At 36.7% G+C, this 24,467-nt stretch overlaps 1 protein-coding gene across 4 annotated transcripts in view; it reads left to right on the forward strand.

Moving 5' to 3' along the window:
* Positions 1-24,467, forward strand: part of STAG1 (stromal antigen 1) — a 505,017-nt gene that overhangs the window by 175,375 nt on the left and 305,175 nt on the right. For 3 of the 4 annotated variants that reach the window (XM_059889103.1, XM_059889102.1, XM_002685052.7), the window contains one exon: positions 5,734-5,898. In XM_059889103.1, the coding sequence (XP_059745086.1) occupies positions 5,734-5,898 (165 nt within the window). Of the gene's footprint in view, positions 1-5,733; positions 5,899-24,467 lie in introns of those variants that run through there. The other variant, XM_059889104.1, reaches the window with a different exon arrangement.

Below are 24,467 nucleotides of genomic sequence, written 5' to 3' on the forward strand. Positions count from 1 at the left end.
TTCATTGTTTTGCCCACTTAAGGGCCTAGAAGCAAGGGCACTCAGTATCAAGGAGCAAAACCTAGTGCCCAGATCTTCATTCCTAATAAAATTCTCTAATAAAAGGAACCAGGACTATTACCCGAGTCTAAAACTGGAAAACAGAATATACAATATGAGCATGGAGAATGTTGTGCTGCCAGAAAGTAACCAAGTACTAAATAAAAAATACACACAATGGAGTATGTGTATATTTATCACACAATATATATAATATGTCAGAAGGACATAGGAGACAAAACTGAAAGATCTCTCAATGGCCAAAGCTGAAACAAGTTGAACAACAAAATAAAATAATATTGAATTGTAATCCAAAATACATGTTGATGGGTCTACATTAGTATAAATGATTGAATGAATGAGAGAGAATAGAGAAATTTCCCATGATGAAAGAATATCAAACTGTGTATAAATGCTCGACCTCCAAGGAGGTGGAGCATAGCTCCTCACCCCTTCAATGTGGAATGCATATAGTGACTTTCTTCTAAACAGTGAAGCATGGAGAGGAGAGTAAAAGTAACTTTAGTGGAAAACCTGACAAATATCACCTCTGCCAACTGATTAATAGGTCAGCATTAAGAATGATAAGTCTTGTGTTAGACTATACCCTTGATTGTGAGGTGACAAAAATGACACTTTATCTCTCATATCTTCTTCTCCAAACCCATAATTCCAGTCTGGTTGTGAGAAAAACATCAGACAAACCCCAGTTGAGGAACGTTGTATAAAATACCTATACAACATAAAATACTTGTCCAAAATTCCTTAAAATTTTCAAGGTCACCATAAACCAGGAAAGAATAAAAACTGTTGCAGCCAAGAGGAGCTTAGGGAGACATGATGTGAATATGTCTAAGAGCCCTTGGGTGGGCTTCTAGAACAGATCATTAAAAAAAAAACTAGGAAAATCTGAATTAAATATGGACTTTTGTTAATGTATCAATAGTGGTTCATTAATTGTAACATATCATACAAATAATAAGGTGTTAATAATAGGTCTAATTAGGTAAGATACATGTGGGGGTTCCTTGTACTGTCTTCACGACTTTATTTTGTATAGCTAACACTGTTCTAAAAATACTTTATTTAAAAATAGGCAGTAAATTTATTATGTATTAATCCACACACACAAATAGAGGTCAGGCTATTAACTATAATATCAAGAGGAGTGAGAGATACTTTGAAGAATATAAGAATAGAGAATGATGGGAATGTGTCCTATGAGCAGGAAGAGAAGCGCCACTATGCTGTGCTTTGTAGTGTTCCTCCAGGTCATTTGAGTTATAAAGCTTACCATTGCAGCAGACGACTAGAAAAATGTTTACCGAATCCAGTTCCAGCATCACAAAGTGTGGCAAAATAGAGTACATTTGGAGAACAGTAAATTGATAACCAAAACAGGCTGGTATGAGAGAGAACTAAACCACTCAAGAAAGCGTATAAAGATTGAGAAGATGCTTAGCAGAGACCTACGGTAATACTGCACGGAGAGGGCGATGGCACCCCACTCCAGTACTCTTGCCTGGAAAATCCCATGGATGGAGGAGCCTGGTAGGCTGCAGTCCGTGGGGTCACTCAGAGTCGGACAGGACTGAGCGACTTCACCTTCACTTTTCACCTTCATGCATTGAAGAAGGAAATGGCAAACCACTCCAGTATTCTTGCCTGGAAAATTCCCATGGATGGAGGAGCCTGGTAGGCTGCAGTCCGTGGGGTCGCTCAGAGTCGGACAGGACTGAAGTGACTTAGCAGCAGCAAGGTAACACTGACAGGGAAGGAATATAGGGAGGGAAGAGATATCTGAAGCACATAGGGATAATGTGGCTTGCTGGGAGGGTTGCAAAAAAATGTCTATTAAATTTAGCAACATTAATTTTACTGGTGAGTTTGATCAGTAACTCTAATGAGTTTATATACTAGTGAAATTTATAGGAATGATAACAAGAATAGTGACTGCAAGCTACTCTATCTTGACTCTAAAGGTGAGACATAGATAAGGTGATAGCCGGTGTTGACTTTTCTTTGTAAGTTGGGGGCATGGCATGGGATGGGTTGTTAATTGAAGAATGTGCCTTGTCTAACTCAATGAAACGATGAGCCATGCCCTGTAGGGCCACCCAAGTTGGACGGGTCATGGTGGAGAGTTCTGGCAAAATGTGGTCCACTAGAGAACTGAATGATAAACCACTTCAGTATTCTTGCCTCGAGAACCCTATGAACAGTGTGAAAAGGCAAAAAGATAGGACACTGGAAGATGAACTCCCTAGGTTGATAGGTGCCCAATATGCTACTGGAAGAGTGGAGAAATACTCTAGAAAGAATGAAGAGAAAGAGCCAAAGCAGAAAAAAATCCCAGTTTTTTTCTGGACTGACTGGTAATGGAAGTAAAGTATGATGCTGTAAAGAACAGTGTTGCATAGGCACCTGGAATGTTAGGTCCGTGAATCAAGGTAAATTGGAAGTGATCAAATAGGAGATGGAAAGAGTGAACATTGACCTTTGAGGAATCAGGGAACTAAAATGGACCAGAATGGGCAAATTTAATTCAGATGACCATTATATCTACTATTGTGGGCATGAATTGCTTAGAAGAAATGGAATAGCCATCATAGTCAACAGAGGAGTCTTAAATGCAGTACTTAGGTGCAATCTCAAAAACAACAGAATGATCTTTGTTGGTTTCTACGGCAAACCATTCAGTATCACAGTAACTCAAGTCTATACCCCAACCAGTAATGCTGAAGAAGCTGAGGTTGAATGGTTCTATGAAGTCCTACAAGATCTTCTAGAACTAACACCCAAAAAGATGTCCTTTTCATCATAGACTGGAATGCAAAAGTAGAAAGTCAAAAGATACCTGGGGTAATAGGCAAGTTTGGCCTTGGAGTACAAAATGAATCAGGGCAAAGACTAACAGAGTTTTGCCAAGAGAATGCACTGGTCATAGCAACCACCCTATTCCAAGAAGACGAGCTGAATCTACACATGGACATCACTAGGTGGTCAATACCAAAATCAGATTGATTATATTCTTTGCAGCCAAAGATGAAGAAGCTCTATACAGTCAGCAAAAAGAAGACCAGGAGGTGACTGTGGCTCAGATCATGAACTACTTATTGCCAAATTCAGACTTAAACTGAAGAAAATAGGGAAAACCACTAGGCCATTCAGGTATGACCTAAATCAAATCCATTAAGATTATACAGTAGAAGAGACAAATAAATCCAAGGGATTAGATCTGATAGAGTGCCTGAAGAACTATGGATTGTGGTTTGTGACATTGTCCAGGAGGTGTTGATCAAAACCATTCCCAAGAAAAAGGAATACCGGAAAGCAAAATGGTTGTCGGAGGAGGCCTTAGAAATAGCTAAGAAAAGAAGAGAAGCGAAAGGCAAAGGAGAAAAGGGAAGATACAGCCATCTGAATGCAGAGTTCCAAAAACAGCAAGGAGATATAAGAAAGCCTTCCTTAGTGATGAATGCAGAGAAATAGAGGAAAACAACAGAATGGGAAAGACTAGAGATCTCTTGAAGAAGATTAGAGATACTGAGGGAACATTTCTTGCAAAGATGGGCACAATAAAGGACAGAAATGGCATGGACCTAATAGAAGCAGAATATGCTAAGAATTGGTGGCAAGAATACACAGAACTATACAAAAAGATCTTAATGACTAGATAACCATGATGATGTGATCACTCATCTCAAGCCAGATATCCTGGAGTGTGAAGCCAAGTGGGCCTTAGGAAGCATCACTACGAACAAAGCTAGTGGAGGTGATGGAATTCCAATGGAGCTACTTCAAATCCTGAAAGATGATGCTATCAAAGTGCTGCACTCAATATGCCAGCAAATTTGGAAAACTCAGAATGGCCACAGGAATGGAAAGTGTCAATTTTCATCCCAATCCCAGGGAAAAGTAATGCTAAAAAGTTCAGACTGTCGCACAATTGCACTCATCTTACACTCTAGCAAAGTAATGCTCCAAATTCTCCAGGCTACGGTTCAACAGTAAATGAACAGTACTGATGTTCAAGCTGGATTTAGAAAAAGCAGATGTATGGCAACATACATTGGATCATTGAAAAAGCAAGAGAATTCCAGAAAAACTTCTGCTTTATTGACTATTCCAAAAGCTGTGACTGTGTGCATCACAGCAAACTGTGGAAAATTCTTAAAGAGATGGGAATACCAGACCACCTTACCTGCTTCCTGAGAAATCCATATGCAGGTCAAGAAGCAACAGTTAGAACCATACATGAAATCATGGACTGGTTCTAAATTGGGGAAGGAGTACGTCAGGGCTGTCTGTTGTCACCCTGCTTACTTAACTTCTATGCAGAGTGCATCATGTGAAATACCGGGCTGGATGAATGAAGCACAAGCTGGAATCAAGTTTTCCGAGAAAAATATTAGTAATTTCAGATATGCAGTTGATACCACTCTTACGGCAGAAAGCAAAGAGGAACTAAAGAGCCTTCTGATGAAAGTGAAAGAAGAGAGTGAAAAGGCTGGCTTAAAACTCAACATTCGGTAAACTAAGATCATGGCATCTGGTCCCATCACTTCATGGCAAATACATGGGGAAACAATGGAAATAGTGAGAGACTTTATTTTTTGGTCTCCAAAATCACTGCAAATGGCGACTGCACTATGAAATTAGAAGATGCTTGCTCCTTTGAAGGAAAGCTCTGACAAACCTAGACAACATATTAGAAAACAGAAACACTATTTTGCCAACAAAGGTCTGTCTCGTCAAAGCTATGGTTTTTCCAGCAGTCATGTATGGATTTGCGAGTTGGACCATAAAGAAAGCTGGGTGCTAAAGAATTGGTGCTTTTGAACTGTGGTGTTGGAGAAGACTCTTGAGAGTCCCTTGGACAGCAGGGATATCAAACCAGTGAATCCTAAAGGAAATCAGTGCTGCCAAATATTCATTGGCAGGATTGATGTTGAAGCTCAAACTCTAATACTTTGGCCATCTGATGCAAAGAAATGACTCACTGGAAAAGACCCTGATGCTGGGAAAGATTGAAGGGGGGAGAAGAAGGTCACAACAGAGGATGAGATGCTTAGATGGCATCTCTGACTCAATGGACGTGTTTGAGCAATCTCTGGGAGTTGGTGATCGACAGGGAAACCTGTCGTGCTGCAGTCCATGGGGTAGCAAAGTCGGACACGACTGAGCGACTGAACTGAACTGACTGAAAAACAACTCTAAGGCCAGAATATTTGCCGTATTTTTAGTACTTGGGATGGTTCCAAAAATTGTCAATATATATTTGTTGCATGACTGAATATGAAATATTTTAGTACTTAAGTTGAAGGAGAAGTTGAACATGCAGTTTGTCCAAGTAGCAATTTGTTGAAAATGATTTCTGAGGAAGTCTAGTCTTGAGGTTGGTAATAAGAAAATGTCAAGATGGGGTCGTGTTTGGGGGCAGGGTTACAGCATTGTCATTATTGTACAAAATAGTAAATCTTTTTCTTTTCATACCTTGTATAAATTAACTTGTATTTTGCTGTTTGCACTTTTTTTTAAATCAATACAAACATTGTGAAGCTTCTTTTGAAATTGTCTCTTACCTATAACAGTGCTAACTTGCCTTTCACAGGCTCAAACATAATTTGAGATCACTCTGCATAAGGCAAATATGCCTGCATTTAATTTTGCTTTTCCTCTTTTTTTATTCAGTCTACAAATAAGAAACCGCGAAAATCACCAGGAGAGAAGAGTAGAATTGAAGCTGGAGTTAGAGGAACAGGCCGTGGAAGAGCCAATGGGCACCCTCAACAGAATGGTGAAGGGGAACCTGTCACATTATTTGAAGTGGTGAAACTGGGGAAAAGTGCAATGCAGGTAAATTTTAAGTGTTTCTATTTTACTAATAAAGCAATATAGGGTCAATAACATGTAAAACCTGTTAGTGTGTATTTTGACATTTTTATACAATTGTTGATGTGTAGTCAAGTTTATTAAGGATTTTTCTTTGCTTGTTTTGTAAAAGTGTCAGGAAAGGCATATTGTTTAATAGTAAGTTAATGTTACAAATTTTAAATTGCATTATGTTGAATAAAATAATTTGCAATATAGTAGGAACTGCCTGAGAATTTGTATTGCTTCAGTCATGTGTATTTTTAGAATTTGACTTAATGTAAGTAACATATGTGTATTGAAGAATATTTGAAAGAGGAAAGGGTGTAAAAAAAAGCGTTAGTGAATTAGAAATAACCACAGTAAACATTTTATGGTTATTTGTGTTTGTGTGATGTTTTATAACTTCCTACACTGTTTTTTCTGCCCTCATTCACTCAATAAGTGTCATTAAATAGTCTCGAAGAGCATATCTTTATTGGCTTCTGACTAATTTATTTTAAGGATAAACTATAAGTATTATGATTCCTTTAGTGTGTGTTTACATTTTTAGAATATTTTAAAACTTATTAATCATTTGTATTTAGTTCCTTACATCTTCTTTTCATTTTAAAGGACTAGAGGTAAAATTATTTTAAGAATATTTCTTAACTATGTAGTAATAAATACCATTTTATTCTCCAGAATTTGTACTAGTTTATCTTTCACCAGAAGTTTAGCTAGCAATTGGATTTTATATTTAAGAATTATTTGGCAATATAGGTAAAGACAGTAATTCATTATTTTAATTTCCATTTTTAAATTACTAATGATTGTATGTTTAATCTATTTTGTCTTTGCTCATTTTTGATACTTCATTTTCAATGGGTAATTTATGAAACAGATTTACTTTAGAACCAAAAGCAGGCAACTTTCCATTAATACACCTTTTATTTTTTACATGTATTTCTTTTTGAATTCCTTAAAGGGGTTTAATGTATGTTACCGGATTGATTTGTTCAGGAATCTTGGAATATTGTATGGGAAGGGGAGGGTGTTAGAGTGGTATGATGATGCTAAATATTGATGATGCTAAATGGTGAAATACTGAATTCCCAGTGATCCAAAGCAGTGGACAACATTAAAATATATAAGTATAATTTTGAAATACATTAAGTGATTTTTAGCCATTAAGCTTGATAGTTTATATTGCAGATACAAACTGCAATAGAAAAATTGTTAACAGGCTATAGAGATATTAATCAAAATCTATTTGTTGCCTCCCATCCGTAGGTAGAGATACAAACAGAAAATCAAGGAAATTAAATTCTAAAATTGCATTTCATTATTTTGCTTTCTTTTTTCATGCAAAAGTTTATTTTTCTAGCTTTTATTTAATATGAATAAAATCTTCAATATTTATTGTGAACAAAATCTAGTCATTTGATTTTGATATACACTAGTGATGAGTATAAGATTTTTTTCTTTTTCACTCACTATGTTCTGTATTCTTCATCTACATTAGTCTTTCCTATCGCTGTTTTCATACTTTATTCTCTTTTTAAATTATTTTGGATTCATATTTTATAAAGGGTAAAGATTAGTAGTCAGAACCTTAGTACCTTCCAGAATTTGGTTTTAACTTCACTTTTTCAACTTTTTCTCACTATTCGTCTATTGAAAGTGACCCTATGTATTTTTTAACTTTGCTGTAATTTTTTATTATTCTTTTATGTTTTTGTTTCCTAGCTGTATTCATATTAATCTACAAATTGCTGTAATTTTTTTCATTTTATTCAGCGTTCTGTTGTGGACATTTTTTTCCAGTGGATTAACCTTAGAATTTTTAACATTTATATTATCTAATTAGTTTTCTTTTGGACTGCTTTATTGTTTAAGAAGAATAAGTATATTTAAGATAACTAAGAGTAGTTTTATTCTGTTAAAAATAGTACTTCTTTGAAGATCTTTATATATCCTTATGAAACCCTGCCTGTAGGAATCCTTTGTAATGTAAATTCTTGAAAGTGGTCACTGAGCGAAAGGAATGCCTAAAAATTCATGTTTAAAAAATGAATGCAAGTATTTTAATGAAGCTGGCACACTAATTTCAGTGTTTATTATTCCTTCATTTCAAAGTAATCCCTTCATAAAGTAATGAAAGACAAAGTGCTAGAAAGAGTTTAAACATTAATGGGTTTAGAAACTAAATGTTTCTGTGGTTTATATAGGAAAAAAACTACCTAGTGGTCAGCATTAGGTTTAAGGTAGCAGAAGCAGATACTTGTAGCCAAGAGTTTTGATCTTGTATGTTAAAAGGATGTAAGGTGCTTCATGAAGTGTGTATGAATAAAGTTAGGCTTAAAATACATGAAGCCAGGGCCTAATATGAGACCCCATACTTGGAAAGGAGATGGAAGAAAGCCACTGATAACTGTTGCATAGGCTAAGGCTTGTGTTTAAGGGGATCATATTAATAAATATCTTAGGTTAGTCTTGAGACTCTGCTTTATGCTTATCATCCATGTAGTTAACTGATAGAGACTCCTTTACTATTCAGGATGGCCTAGTTTGGATACTGGCTTATGCTAAAACCCCACTTTTTGGAAATCGTGAGATGAAGGAAAGAAGAGGACAGACATAGTCCTTATAATCAGGACCTGAAGTAAAATGACTACTTTCTTGATTGGTGAGGGAATCTTTAAAATTTCCTGTATCATCTTAGAGCAGGAAGTTCTTTTTAAGCCCACTGTACGATCTAGTTCTCCATGAAGTGAGTAGATGGAGCAGAGATAATCTCAAAAGCATAGGAAGGGGTAAAAAATAAAAGAAACAAGTATGTTTAAGTTTCCACAGAGATGAAAGAAATTCTACCTAATACTAAAAAGGAAATAAACTTAGTAAATAGGTTTTTCTGAGGTTAAAAAGCTGCATTAGATGCCATCAAAGGGAGAATTCAAGAATTGGCATTCATTCAGAATGTAGCCCAGAAATAAAAAAGTAAATATGAAAGAGCAGTTGAGTGACTTTGATGTGGATTGAAAGGGTTCCAAAATATGCAGGGGAAGAATTCCAAGGGAATAGAAGAGACAGGTTTTGAAGAGGTAGTCTTTTAGAAAATTTCAGTCACATTTCCTCAGATCTAGAGTTTGTTGTCAGGAGTAAGATAAGTGAAAATCATTACACAGGCATTCCTTGTTGTTGTTGTTGTTTTTTCCTGCGCTTTGCAGATACTTCATTTTTTAAAAATTGAAGGCTTATGGCAACCCTTCATCAAACAAGTCTATAAGCACCATTTTTCCAACAGCATTATCTTTTAATTAAGGTATGTGTAATGATTTTTTAGACATAAATGTTTCTGCACACTTAATATAATATAGTGTGAACATAACTTTTATATAAACTGAGAAACCAAAAATTCATGTGACTCACTGTATTGTAATATTTGCTGTGATGCAGAGAAGGCAATGGCACCCCACTCCAGTACTCTTGCCTGGAAAATCCCATGGATGGAGGAGCCTGGTAGGCTGCAGTCCATGGGGTCGCTAAGAGTCGGATACGACTGAGCGACTTCACTTTCATTTTTCACTTTCATGCATTGGAGAAGGAAATGGCAACCCACTCCAGTGTTCCTGCCTGGAGAATCCCAGGGACAGGGGAGCCTGATGGGCTGCCGTCTATGGGGTCGCACAGAGTCGGACACGACTGAAGCGACTTAGCAGTAGCAGCAGCAGCAGTGATCTGAAACCAAATCCTTAATAGGTATAAGGTATGCCTGTACAGTATAACTGTAGAATATTGAGGCTTGGAAGAAAGTCTTGAAATATTTCATTAGGGATTGCCTGAACCTTTTTGCTGACCACAATGCAAGTAAGATTGAAATATTCAAAATAATTTCCCTTTCTACACTACATCATAGTCACAAATCTCGAAAGGCACTTTTAATTATTTCATGTAGTAAAGAGTTAAATAAACAGTTGAAGTGTGAATGTTAATAAAAGTAATATCAGCAAAAGCACTAATTAGCAATAATAGTATCAATTTAGAGAAAGAAAAATAGCAAACCTGAAGTAATTAGGAAGAAAGGAATAAAAAAAAGTAGAAATGGAAATTAAGTAGAAAAAGAAATGATAGAAAGGTCTACTGATTCAAAATATTGGCAGTTTGAGTTCAATACACTTAAAACTTACTGGTCTTATCTTAGGAATGCAAGGGTAGGTTAATGTTAGAAAGAAAGTGAAAGTGAAGTCGCTCAGTCGTGCCCGACTCTTTGCGACCGCATGGGTAGTAGCCTGCACCAAGCTCCTCCGTCCATGGGATTTTCAAGGCAAGAAGTACTGGAGTGGGTTGCCATTTCCTTCTCCAGGGAATCTTCCCAACCCAGGGATCAAACCCAGGTCTCTCACATTGTAGACAGACACTTTACTGTCTGAGCCACCAGAGAAGTCCTAATGTTAGAAAGTCTTTTACTTATATAGCAGATAATCATATCAAGGGGAAAATTGATGTAGAATGTTTATAAAAATCATTTGATAAAATAATAGCTGATACAGTGAACAATAACTTTGTGAGTAAACCATCAAGAGGGAAGTTCCATAGCTTGGTAAAGGTTATCACACAAACATTGTAGCTCATGTTACACCATTTTTAACAGGGAAATTTAGATGTATTCCCAGGAACAAGCACTAGAGTATAATAGTTGAAAATATAAAATTATCCGTATTTGCAGAATATACAATTGTCTATGTAGGAATTTCAACATAACCTAGACTATTGGACTAATGAGTATTCAGTAAAACTCCAAGAGAGAAAATTAACACTATAAAAAAAAAACAGCATTGTGTAAAGTAGTAATAAACAGGCCATCTAAGAAAATAGGAAGAAGAATGAATAAAATTTGGCATGAAATAGAATAAAATTCTGTTTCATACTCTTTATTTGAGTAACATAAAAGTATCTGGAAAGTACTAAAAGTCAGTAAGGATGGAGAGTACTAACTAGTGAGAGTACAAATCTGTATAACCCCTTTGGAGAAAAATTTGACAGTATTAAGGTTAAATGATCTATTCATTTTTCCTTCATTTAGCAACTATTTAATGAGTACCTACACTGTGGGCAACACCTTTTTCTTTCTTATGTCTTTCTTCTTTTAACTGGGATCTAGAGAAAATTTTATGTAGTTTTATAGATGAGGCTCATACAGTAATTTTTATTTTAATTTGTAATGGTGAAAAGAAAGACAAAGGAAGTAAAAGTCTGTGAACAGAACGATTGATAAATAAAATGTGGTATATTCAGACAGTTAAATTTTCTATTACAGTTAAAACTAGTGTGAACTAGAGCTTTAGGTACCATTATGGACAAATTTTAGAAATGCATTTTAAGGGACAAAGCAAGCTGCAGAATGATACATAATATATAGTACTACTTATATAAACACATACCTAAAGGGATCAGACAGGTGTATTTGGACTGCTATAGCAATAACTGAAAAAAGAAGCATAAAGAAACAAATATGGCTGTAAAATATTAACTGTTGTTGAAACTGGATGGTCTGTACCTTCTTATCTATCTTACTATTTATAATAAAAGTGAGTATTTCTGAAATGCTTCCTAAAGGAGGACTTATATTGCCAGTATATTTGAAAAATGATTGTATCCCTTCCCCTTTGGAGAAGTGACATGTGAAGACTTTGGTAAGATTGGTTTTAAAGACCCTAGTTTCTTTTATTTATCCAGCATTCCACAAACCTTTGACTCCTATAACTATTTATGACCATTTTGTATTTTAGTCTTTTCTCCTTATTGGAATTGTGAAAAATCAACTTTACTGGCTTAACAGATACCTTACATACCTCCTGTAATTGGATGTTGTGCTAGATAGTTCCTGAATGTTCTTGCCTGTATAACTGAAAATAAATTTTACCTGAGACTTGAAGGATGAAAAGGAGTTAGCTAGGCAGTTAGCAGAGGGAACTTCTTATAGCAGAAATGCAACACACAAAGATAAAATCTCTACCCCTACCATGGAAGCCATAAGATGTCCAGTAAGAGTAGAGCTTAAAGAGGCTAGATTCTAAACATTTAGCTTTTTCTGAAATTGATGGCATTTTAGTAAGAAAATGACATGATCATATTAGCATTTTTAGAAGTACCTTTCTGGAAACAGTTTAGGTGATGATTTGGGGTGTGTGAGGCTGGAAGCAGAGAGACTAGTTAGGAGGCCTTTTTTTTTGTTTAATCTAATTCCTAAGTAATGAAAGTTTATAGTGTCAGTGAAGGGGAAGAAGAAGAGAAAGGGACTGATTCTATAAATATTAAGGCTGCAAGATGCTTCTGAAAGATGAGAAAGAGGACAGAATATAAGGTAATTCCTATTTGTTTGACTTGGGAATATTCACTGAAAGGAAATTTGTAAGAATATAGGTGTTAGTGATGGGTATGGGAATAGTTTGGTTTGGACATTTTGCCATTTAGATGCGTGACACTGACTACATACTGAATTTTGGAACATTCAAGCTGTTACTCTGTTATTTGTTGCTTTAGTAGTTATGAAGTAGTATTATAATGAATTTTTATAATCCATTTACATTTTGTACCCCAGACTTCATCTAAAAAAGTTGGGCTACAGTTGATTCATTCAACAGAAATTCATTGAGAGCTCTTGTTTAAGGCATTGGAGCTGAAACTCCAGTACTTTGGCCACCTCATGCGAAGAATTGACTCATTGGAAAAGACTCTGATGCTGGGAGGGATTGGGGGCAGGAGGAGAAGGGAAAACGACAGAGGATGAGATGGCTGGATGGCATCACTGATTCGATGGACGTGAGTCTGGGTGAACTTTGGGAGTTGGTGATAGACAGGGAGGCCTGGCATGCTGCGACTCATGGGGTCACAAAGAGTCGGACACGACTGAGCGACTGAACTGAACTGAACTGAAGCTTGTCTGACCCTTCCCTTCATAGACTTTCTAACCATAGATGGGAGAGGAAATTCTGTATCAAAGTCAAATGGTCTGTTAATGTACTATTACAAACTGTTGATTAATGCTAAGAAAACTCCATTTGGTCTTAATGTACAGATATAATAAATTTTGTGAATAAGGAAGTGGATTCAGCCTATAAATGAAGTATACTCAATGGCTCAGGTTGGCTTCCTGTTTGCTTTCGACAGATGACTATGAAGATAAAACGGATTTTGTCTGTTGAAGTTTTGATTGGGAAAGACACAGGTATCTTAGGGCGTTAGTCTGTGATTAGTCATACTCTTTCTTTTAGGGAGGAAACTTTGTTCTGATGCTAAATAAAAGTATAAACTTTTACAGGGCATTCGTTTCTTCTAGTACCCAACTTACAAATGGGTTAGATGCCAGATCTCAAGGTAGCAAATGCAGGGGAGTTCTCCCCCAAGGTTTGTGTAGGTAAGTTTTACTTACTTTATGATGACACCAAGGAAAGTGAAAAAGCACCTATGAGTTTATTAAAATCACACCTGTTAACTTGTGTTTGAACTGACTGTTAGGTAGTGACTGTATGAGAATTGAATACTTTGCTGAGCTATTAATTGAATGGATAAATATGTCCATAATAGTTTTTTAATTTCTGAATGTTCATTAAAAGCTTAAAAGTTTTAAGAAGTATTAAAATAGCTGACTCTTGAAAGTCCCTTGAACTGCAAGGAGACCCAACCAGTCCATCCTAAAGGAGATCAGTCCTGGGTGTTCATTGGAGGTACTGATGTTGAAGCTGAAACTCCGATACTTCGGCCACCTGATGTGAAGAGCTGACTCGTTTGAAAAGACCCTGATGCTGGGAAAGATTGAGGGCAGGAGGAGAAGGGGACAACAGAGGATGAGATTGTTGGATGGCATCACTGACTCGATGGACGTGGGTTTGGGTGGACTCCAGGAGTTGGTGATGGACAGGGAGGCCTGGTGTGCTGCAGTTGCTGGGGTTGCAAAGAGTTGGACACGACCGAGCGACTGAACTGAAAATAGCTGAAGAATGTCGTAAGAGGTGTAATTATAGAAGAATTGGTGATGAAACAAACCTTAGGAGACAAATACTATTAGGAGAGCTTAGAACTGTTGCGTGAAATGAAAAGGAGGACTTAGAACTATTGCATGAAATGAAAAGGAGAACTTAGAACTATTGCGTGAAATGAAATTTTATAACAAAGATGGTCAGGATATATTGAAAGAAGGAAATACTATAATGATGATGAGGAGTGAAACCTTATAAAACTAAGCAAATACATAAGTACTTGAATAGGATCAATGTATGAGTGTAATATGAGAAATACCTGCTTATAAGTACAAACACTACAGTGACAGGATATTGGAGTATAGGACTTAAAAATCATGAAAAAAAATGAAAAGATTTATTCTGATTTTTAACAGTATCATAATATCTAAACTTAACATAAAACATTTAGATTAAGTTTGACTGCTACTGCTACTGCTAAGTCACTTCAGTCGTGTCCGCTTCTGTGCGACTCCATAGACGGCAGCCCACCAGGCTCCCCCGTCCCTGGGATTCTCCAGGCAAGAACACTGGAGTGGGTTAGGTGATGGTAAATGTGGAAAACTGAAAATAGCCATTGTTTAAATAATAGTTTATTTCTATTTCTCTTATATGTAAAATATCTTAGGTGATCTTTGCAATGGCAGTAGGTAGACTGACAGAGCATCAAAATTGTTAACATATTTTAATACTTTAATAAGTTAAGGAATATGTAATCATAACTATAACAGCTATCAGATCAGTCGCTCAGTCGTGTCCGAATCTTTGCGACCCCATGAATTGCAGCATGCCAGGCCTCCCTGTCCCTCACCAACTCCTGGAGTTCACTCAAACTCAAGTCCATCGAGTCAGTGATGCCATCCAGCCATCTCATCCTCTGTCGTCCCCTTCTCCTCCTGCCCGCAATCCCTCCCAGCATCAGAGTCTTTTCCAATGAGTCAACTCTTTGCATGAAGTGGCCAAAGTACTGGAGTTTCAGCTTTAGCATCATTCCTTCCAAAGAAATCCCAGGGCTGATCTCCTTCAGAATGGACTGGTTGGATCTCCTTGCAGTCCAAGGGACTCTCAAGAGTCTTCTCCAACACCACAGTTCAAAAGCATCAATTCTTCGGCGCTCAGCCTTCTTCACAGTCCAACTCTCACATCCATACATGACCACAGGAAAAACCATAGCCTTGACTAGACGGACCTTTGTTGGCAAAGTAATGTCTCTGCTTTTGAATATGTTATCTAGGTTGGTCATAACTTTCCTTCCAAGAAGTAAGCGTCTTTTAATTTCATGGCTGCAGTCACCATCTGTAGTGATTTTGGAGCCCAGAAAAATAAAGTCTGACACTGTTTCCACTGTTTCCCCATCCATTTCTCATGAAGTGGTGGGACCGGACGCCATGATCTTCGTGTTCTGAATGTTGAGCTTTAAGCCAACTTTTTCACTCTCCACTTGCAGTTTCATCAAGAGGCTTTTGAGTTCCTCCTCACTTTCTGCCATAAGGGTGGTGTCATCTGCATATCTGAGGTTATTGATATTTCTCCCGGCAGCTATACATTTTGATATTTATAAAAAATGAATATTACATAATAGAAAGTCACCACAGCAGCACAATTGTAGTCTACCCAATGTAGCAGACATTGGGTCCTATTTTAAATGTGGTGATTATCTTTTCAGTCCTATTTCTCATTCCTCTGTCTTGACCCTTGTGGACCTAATATTTCTACTAATGATGACAGCTAGCCACATTACACGTTACATATTCCATGAATAAGTTGATGTTTTAGTGATGGGGTGAGGGAGGAAGTCCTTGCAGGTGCCAGGCACTGAGCTCTTGAGGTGAACTGCTTCATTTTAAACCTCAGCTCCTGTAGATAAACCATGCATGAATGGCCACAAGAATGGTCAAAGCCTGGTAAGTAAGGCCTAGCAAGCATACCTTTGTGGACACTGATTGCTGCAGAGCCCCAAATGTGACGGAAATGTTTGAAGGCCTACTAGTGCAACTAGATGTAATTGTGTTGGTGAACCTGGGTGGCATCCATGAGTTGGAAAAAGAAAATCTGAGTCTTCAACAAAACACCCTATTGCAAAAACATCACTGCTAGGATGTCTGTGGCTTCTCAACTCAGACTGGGAAGTTGAGCTGCAGTGATTCTTTTGTGACTGCTCCTGGCTAAATTCCAACTATATGCTGGCACTACAAGCAGCCCACCATTGATATTAAGCAGCAACAGAGCACTTTTTAGAAGACCCTAGATGAGATGGACATTGGATGAGATGGACATTCCTAGCTCTGCCTATTTTGAGTCAAGGGTAGGGTTGATTTACTCTTCTGGGTCTAGAAGTCTCACTGTGCACTTACATGGAAGTCCCCTGCTGGTAATCTCTACATGGATAAGAAATCCAACCTAACCCCCATAAAACTTTGACAGCTAGTTCCAGTCACTGTAATGGTCCTGCTGGCCATGGTTGTTAGCATTGCAATCCTGCTGATCAACATCAGGAGAAAGTAGGGAAGTACAAGAAGGCAGGAATCCAGGACTGGGAAACTGAATATACACCCCAGCATATGCTTATAGGGGGGAGAGTCGGAGAACAGTGTTCAGACCACTTCAGGAGTGAAATTTGATTCTCGACTCAAGGCAGATATTGTACTTTCTTCACCAACATCCCATTCTTCTCACCTACTTGTCTCCATCCTAACAGTTCTTTTCCTAGGACTATCTTTCTTTCTGGCTTTGTGTCCCAACCTCTTTTAAAGACCCATTTCTAATATTCCTTCTTATTCTTAGTCCTTGGATAAGAAATCTGATTCTGTAAAAGCAGACACAATAATGTCATCTTGGATTGTGCTTAAAATAAAAGGTTAAGATTAATGAAGAAGAAACGCAAAAAGGCAAAATGGTTGTCTGAGGAGGCCCTACAGATAGCTGAGAAAAAAAGAGAAACGAAAGACAAAGGAGAAAAAGAAAAATATATCCATATGAATGCAGAGTTCCAAAGAACTGCAAGGAGAGATAAGAAAGCCTTTATAAATGAATCAGTGCAAAGAAATAGAGGAAAACAATACAGTGGGAAAGACTAGAAAGTTCTTCAAGAAAACTAGAGATACCAAGGGAATATTTCATGCAAAGATAGGCACAATAAAGGACAGAAACAGTATGGACCTAACAGAAGCAGAATATACTAAGAAAAGGTGGCAAGAATACACAGAAGAACTATACAAAAAGATCTTAATGACCCAGATAGCCATGATGATGTGATCTCTCACCTCAAGCCAGATATCCTGGAGTGTGAAGCCAAGTGGGCCTTAGGAAGCATCACTAGGAACAAAGCTTGTGGAGGTGATAGAATTCCAGCTGATGTATTTCAAATCCTAAAAGATGATGCTGTGAAAGTGCTGCACTCAATATGCCAGCAAATTTGGAAAACTCAGCATGGCCACAGAAATAGAAAATGTCATTTTTCATCCCAAGCCCAAAGAAAGGCAATTTCAAAGAATGTTCAAGCTAGCGCACAATGCACTTATCTCAGACACTCGGAAAGTAATGCTCAAAATTCTCCAAGCTAGGCTTCAACAGTATGTGAACCATGAACTTCCAGATGTTCAAGCTGGATTTAGAAAAGGCAGAGGAACCAGAAATCAAATTGCCAACATCTGTTGGATCATAGAAAATGCAAGAGAATTCCAGAAAAACATTTACTTCTGCATCATTGACTATGCCAAAGCCTTTGACTGTGTGGATCACAACAAAACTGTGGAAAATTCTTAAAGAAATGGGAACACCAGACCTGCCTCTTGAGAAATCTTTATGCAGGTCAAGAAGCAACAGAACTGGACATGAAACAACAGACTGGTTCCAAATTGGGAAAGGAGTAAGTCAAGGCTGTATATCGTCACCTTGCTTATTTAACTTATATTCAGAGTGTACATTATGTGAAATGCTGGGGTGGATGAAGCACAAGCTGAAATCAAGATTTTAGGGAAAAATAGTAGTAATCACAGATATGCAGATGACACCACCCTTATGACATAAAGCAAAAAGAAACGAAAGAGCCTGTTGATGAAAGTGAACGAGGAGAATGAAAATGCTGGCTTAAAACTTAACTATGAGAAAATGAAGATCATGGCATCCGGTCCCATTGCTTCATGACATATAGATGGGATAAGAAGGGAAACAATGACAGACTCTTTTTGGGCTCCAGTATCACTGCAGTTGGTGACTACAGCCATTAAATTAAACGATGCTTGCTCCTTGGAAGAAAAGCTATGACAAACCTAGACAGCATATTAAAAAGCAGAGATACTACTTTGCTGACAAAGGTCCATCTAGTCATAGCTATAGTTTTTCTAGTAGTCGTGTATGGATGTGAGAGTTGGACCAAAAAGAAAGCTGAGCACCAAAGAATTCATGCTTTCAAGCTGTGGTATTGGAGAAGATTGTTGAGAGTCCCTTGGACACCAAGAAGATCAAATCAGTCAATCTTAAAGGAAATCAGTCCTGAATATTCATTGAAAGGACTGATGCTTACACTTCAGTACCATGGCAACCTGATTGATGTGAAATACTGACTCATTGGAAAAGACCCTTATTCTGGGGAAGATTGAAGGCAGGAGGAGAACGGGTCGACAGAGGACGAGATCTTGGATGGCACCACTGACTCAAGGGACGTGAGTTTGAGCAAGCTCCAGTAGTTGGTAATGGGCAGGGAAGCCTGGTGTGCTACAGCCCATGGGGTTGCAAAGACTCTAATATGACTGAGCGACTGAACTGAACTCTTAGTCCAAGGATAAGAAATCTGATTCTCTAAAGACAGACAAATTAATGATATCGTTGATTATGTCTAAAATAAAAGGTTAGGATTACATTCTAGAATCATTAAAAGTGATGGAATACCTTTTGAAGGCTTAGATGAATTTAGGTGAGAAATAGCTGTTTTTCAATACATTACAAAGAGAGAAGTATCATCTTCATCCTGAATTATCTGCTAGTACTACTTATTGATGAGAAGAAAATTTGGCTTTATTTGGGCTTGCATAATGGCCATGTCATGTGGCCAAACCACCAACACATATGCTTCTCACTTAAAAGGGAATTTAGTTACCTAAACACATTTTTATTTTTTTGTGAAAGACTGTCCAGAAATTGTCAGGGTTTATTCTTCAGCTTGCCTTTATTATAGCTGATATTAGTAATGTTTTATTATATTAAAATACTTGTATATACTTTGTCACTAGTATTTTTTGTGACTTAATATTGCAAACTTAATGAAGTTTAATAAAATGTGAAGAAGATATATAACGAGAGAGTTTGAACTTGCATCAGAATAATGCCAATTAAAAAAAAAGAAACCTATATATATATTTTTTATCCTGAGTTAGGTTTTACATAAGAGGAAGATGTTTTAAATAGAACTTCAAATAGTAATTGGATAAATGAAATAGTTACTTTAGTCATGGTATTAACATACCAGGGTACACACCTTAGAATCATAGTAACTTAATTTTAACTTCAGAAATTAACTTCAGAAATGTTCCAATTTTATAATCCAAGGTTTTTCCCATAAATGATTAAATTTTTATACAGTAATCATTGTTGATCCATTTTAGATTTTTGAATGGGTTATTTTTCAACTCCTTTATTGTTTAAGATTCATGGTCACATATCATTATTTTGTGCCTATGTTAAAATGACATTTAGAACTGTTCCAGACTATTTCATAATCAGTTTAGTGCCTTAAGATGCCCAGGTTATTTGACAACAGTTGTAACAAAGTTCTAAACATAAACTGTATACCTTGCAGTTTTTGTGTTGCGTAGATTTTGAAGTATTAGCATTGTTTACTGTTTCTCAAAGATTCATGTATATTTACATATATCTACTGTTTACCAGCCACAGTGGAAAAATGAGCGAGTGAAGACAATCTTTTTATGCTATTTGTTGAGCGATGTCAATATTTTCAGGAGAAAAGATATTAAAGTTAAGTTTCTGATTCTTCCCTGAGTCTGTCTAATTCTTAGGGCTTCTCTGGTGGTCAGAAGGTAAAGAATCTAATGAAGGAGACCCAGATTTAATCCCAGGTCAGGAAGATCCTCTGGAGAATGGAATGTCAATCCACTCCAATATTGTAGCCTGGAGAATTCCATGGATTCTTTACCACCACAAAATTGTAAAGCAGTTGTCCATCAAATAAAAAATAAAGAAAAATTTAAAAACAAAGGAATACTTGAGTGGGTTGCCATTTCCTTCTCCAGGGGATCTTCCCTACCCAGGCATCGAACCAGTTTTTTCTGCATTGGCAGGCAGATTCTTTAATGCTGTGCCCTTAGGGAAGCGTAAATAAAGATGTATTGAGGTATAAATGAGATTTCTTAGCATTTCTTCTTTTGTCCACCTCAATAACTTTGGATTATGTGCTCTTGTAGTTTCTTACTGTATATGCTAACTAATCATGTATAAAACAGAAACTTTCAAAAAATTTTTCCAGGATTTGTTTCTAAACTGTTTTAAGAAAAGTATATATATGTTGATAACATTCCTTATTATATTCTGGGCTTTAGTCCTAAACCTTTGAAAAAGTGAAAATGACAGTTGCTTAGTCGTGTCTGACTCTATGTGACCCCATAGCCTATACAGTCCATGGAATCCTTCAGGCCAGAATACTGGAGTGGGTAGCCTTTCCCTTCTCCAGGGGATCTTCCCAACCCAGGGATTTAACCCAGGTCTTGTGCATGATAAGTGGATTCTTTACTTGCTGAGCCGCAAGGACACCCAAGCCTTTGAAAATGGAAGACAAAAAGGATTTTCCTCCTGTTGAGAACTTTTGATCTAGTACAGGATTTCTTAACCTGGAATCAAAGCTAGAATTTTTGATAAGCATGAACAGAGATGAAGAGAGTGATAACAAATTTGAAATTGATTTTTAAAAAGTAAGTGCATGGAGAAGAAACAGTGGTTGTCAGATCTTTCTATGCTACTCACAGAAGCTTCGGAACATCAATTTCGTTCCAATGGCTTCTCTTCCAAAAGAATATCAGGGGACATGTGCTCGATCCCTGGTTGGGGAACTAGCATCCTGTTACACAGAGTGGCGCAAAAAATAGAGATCAAGCCTTGAGCCTTTGGAGTTGGAGCACTAACTTCAAGACCCTAGACTACCAAAGAACTAACTCTAGGGAGTATCAAATAGTATGAACTGACACAAAGCAAACCACTTGAATAGAAGACCCAGCATCACCCAACCACCAGTAGCACCCTGTGCAGGATACCTCATCTAAACAAGAAACAAAACAAAAATATAAACCCAATCATCAGCAGACAAGATTACCATCTCACTTGCTCATAACTGGAAAAACAAAGAACAACAAAAATCTCAGCACACATCTCACTCTATATGAAGCTTACACAAACCACTGGTCCAGCCTTAGGAGGGCAAAAACCAAAAGGAAGAAAGAGTTCAACCTTCAAGCCTGGGAAAAGGAGACCTCAAACACAGTAAATTAAAAAATAATAATAATAAAGGCAGAGAAATGCTGCACAAATGAAAAAACAAACTAGAAACACAGAAGTCCAGATAAATGAAGAAAAAACAGGCAAACTACCTGAAAAAGAATTCAGAATAATGATAGTAAAGATGATCAAAAACCTTGAAAGAAAAATGAAGAAAATGCAAGAATCAATTAATAAAGATCTAGAAGAATTAAAGAATAAACATACAAACAACACAATTACTGAAATTAAATACACTCTAGAAGGAATCAGTAGCAGAATATCTGAAGCAGAAGAGAGAATCAGTGAGCTGGAAGATAAAATGGTGGAAATAACTTCTGAAGAGCAGAATAAAGTAAAAGAAAAGAACTGAGGATACTCTCAAGAGTCCTCACAGACAATATCAAACACCAACATTTGAATTATAAGGGTCTCCGAAGAAGAGGAAACAAAAGGATATGAGAAAAATTTTGAAGAGATTATAGTAAAAAAAATTTCCCCAACATGGAAAAGGAAATAGTCAATAAAGTTCAAGAGACGCAAAGAGTCCCATACGAGATAAAACCAAGGACAAACATGCCAAGACACATACTAATCAAACTAACAAAGACTAAACATAAAGAATATTAAAAGCAGCAAGGGAAAAGCAACAAGTAACATACAAGGGAAACCCCATGTTTAACAGCTCAGCTTTCATCAGAAACTGTGCGGGTCAGAAGGGAATGGCAGAATATATTTAAAATACTGAAAGGGAAAAGTCTACAACAGGATTACTATACCTGGTAAGGATCTCATTCAAAATTAATGGTGAAATCAAAAGCTTTTCAGACAAGCAAAAGTTAAGAAAATTCAGTGCCACCAAATCAGCTTTACAACAAATGTTAAAGGGACGTATATAGTCATGAAATACAAGAGAAGAAAAAGATCTACAAAAGCAAACCCCAAACAATTAAGAAAATGGCAGTAGGAACATATATATCAATAATTACATGTAAATGGATTAAATGCTCCAACCAAAATATACAGACTGGCTGAATGGATACACAAACAAGACCCATATATATGCTATCTACAAGAAACCCCACTTCAGACCTAAAGACTCATATAGACTGAAAGTGAGAGGATGGAGAAATGTATTCCATGTGATTTGTGCTAGTGACTCCTTTTCAACAGTTGTAGTTCTTTGAGGGTTATGATTACTTGAAACAATGCAAACTAATCTGACATTAATAGTTTTAGAGTATGTGTATATGTTGTGTTGTTTGCAGCATCTTTGCTCAAATATGAATGCTTTCTGATTACAGAAATTCTGTAGTGTATGAATACACATTTTCAAGAAAGTCACATATTTCATAAGCTCTAGTAAAACTCCAACTTTCACTTATCACTCAGAGATGCTTGTCTAGATATATTTCTTGTTAGCTTTTCCATGTGAACTTTGATGTCTTATACATTAAACTTGGTTGTGCTTAGGTCTTTTCTTCCTGTCCATTTTAAGTAGGTCTGACAAATGTTAATCTGTATTTTTACTAAGATCCGATATTTTAACTGAGAAGAGTGTGATTAACAGGGTTTTTCTGGTAGATATGGTAGGAAATCATTAGTGTATAATATCCATAGCCTAACTTTGGTTTTGAAATACCAATACTTCATAATTTAGTCATTTTGATTTCAGAAGGTACATTGTGGACGTATATTCAATACTTGGAAAATGCTGTTGCCAACTTTATGACAACATTCATGCATTAACTGCAAGACAGGTGTATTTTCACTACAGTCATGAGTTTTAATAATCATGTCATCATATCCACACATATATCTTCGATTTTTCTGCTATGATATCACTTCCTGATCATTTATAGCCGGCCATTTCACACCTTTTCCACATACTGATACAATAGTAGGTTATTCTTAAGTGATACTAAGGACTGGCAAGATTTTTTTTAAGGTGTTATTTTAAAAATCCTTTTAGAACTCTTTGGTTTATGAAATGATATTTACTCATTTAATAAATTGTAGAAGGACTCGATCGATCCCAGAGTAAAATGAAAGAGAAAAAATTAGTTAGGGTGACTTTAACTCCACTTTTCTACTAACTTGAACATTTAATTCCAGAATAACCTTGTGTTACTGGTTGAAGCCCGCCTCAGCAGCACAAAGCAGTTGAGAATCCTGGCAAGAGACTGAAAAGATTTAGGACAGTCTTTTCTAGTGTAATTAATAGTACCCCCTTTCATCCTTTAAGTTTTTCTAGTTAGTATGATAAATTGTAATGGCACTCCAATAATTGGTAAAGAAATTAACTGAAGATAAAGAAGTTACAAGATTGAAGTTTATTGATGAGGCTCAAAAGGCACAGTGTGGGTATAAAACATTGTGTTTAATGAACAGAGATCATGCCAGGTAGTATGGAAATTTAATGATTTCGAAGGGGAAGTAGTTCCTCAGTCTCTTAGATATATTTGGGGTATTTGAATTTAAAATATTGATGGTTTTTCAGATGATCAGAAGTAAAAATTATGTATCTTAAAATATTGGATATATCTTTATTAACATTTTAGAATTGGCTTGGGATGCTTTGATTGGGGTGGAAGGGAAGACGTTGACCAAGAAACAGGTTCGGTTACATAGGGGAGAGAGAGAGGGTAGGGGGTGACCCTAGGGGATAATTAGTGTATCATAAAAAGGGTGGGTAGTAGGAGGGTAAGCCACTTGTCAAGGATCTTAAAGGCTGATGAGGTTTGAATGCTGATAGAAACAGTGTGGCTTTCCTATGAAATTAAAGCCAATTATCATAAAGCACAAAAAAGGAAGTATGTAGTATTATGAAGCCATTAGGGAGAATAGCCAAGTTTCAGACTACATTAAGGATACAGAGACATTGAATTGTTTAAACCATGTAGAGGAATTTTACAGTAAACTGCTAGTTCTGGATGTTTTCAGAGAAAATAGTTGAAAGGAAAATAGTTGGAGAGTGAATTAAGAGAAAGAAACCAAAAACTGTGTAGTATTCTAAAGCAGGAAAAAATGGGCTAAGTGGTTTTAATGTTTATAAATGATACAGGGTATACA

This window comes from Bos taurus, chromosome 1 (assembly GCF_002263795.3).
Source record: "Bos taurus isolate L1 Dominette 01449 registration number 42190680 breed Hereford chromosome 1, ARS-UCD2.0, whole genome shotgun sequence".
Classification (NCBI taxonomy): domain Eukaryota; kingdom Metazoa; phylum Chordata; class Mammalia; order Artiodactyla; family Bovidae; genus Bos; species Bos taurus.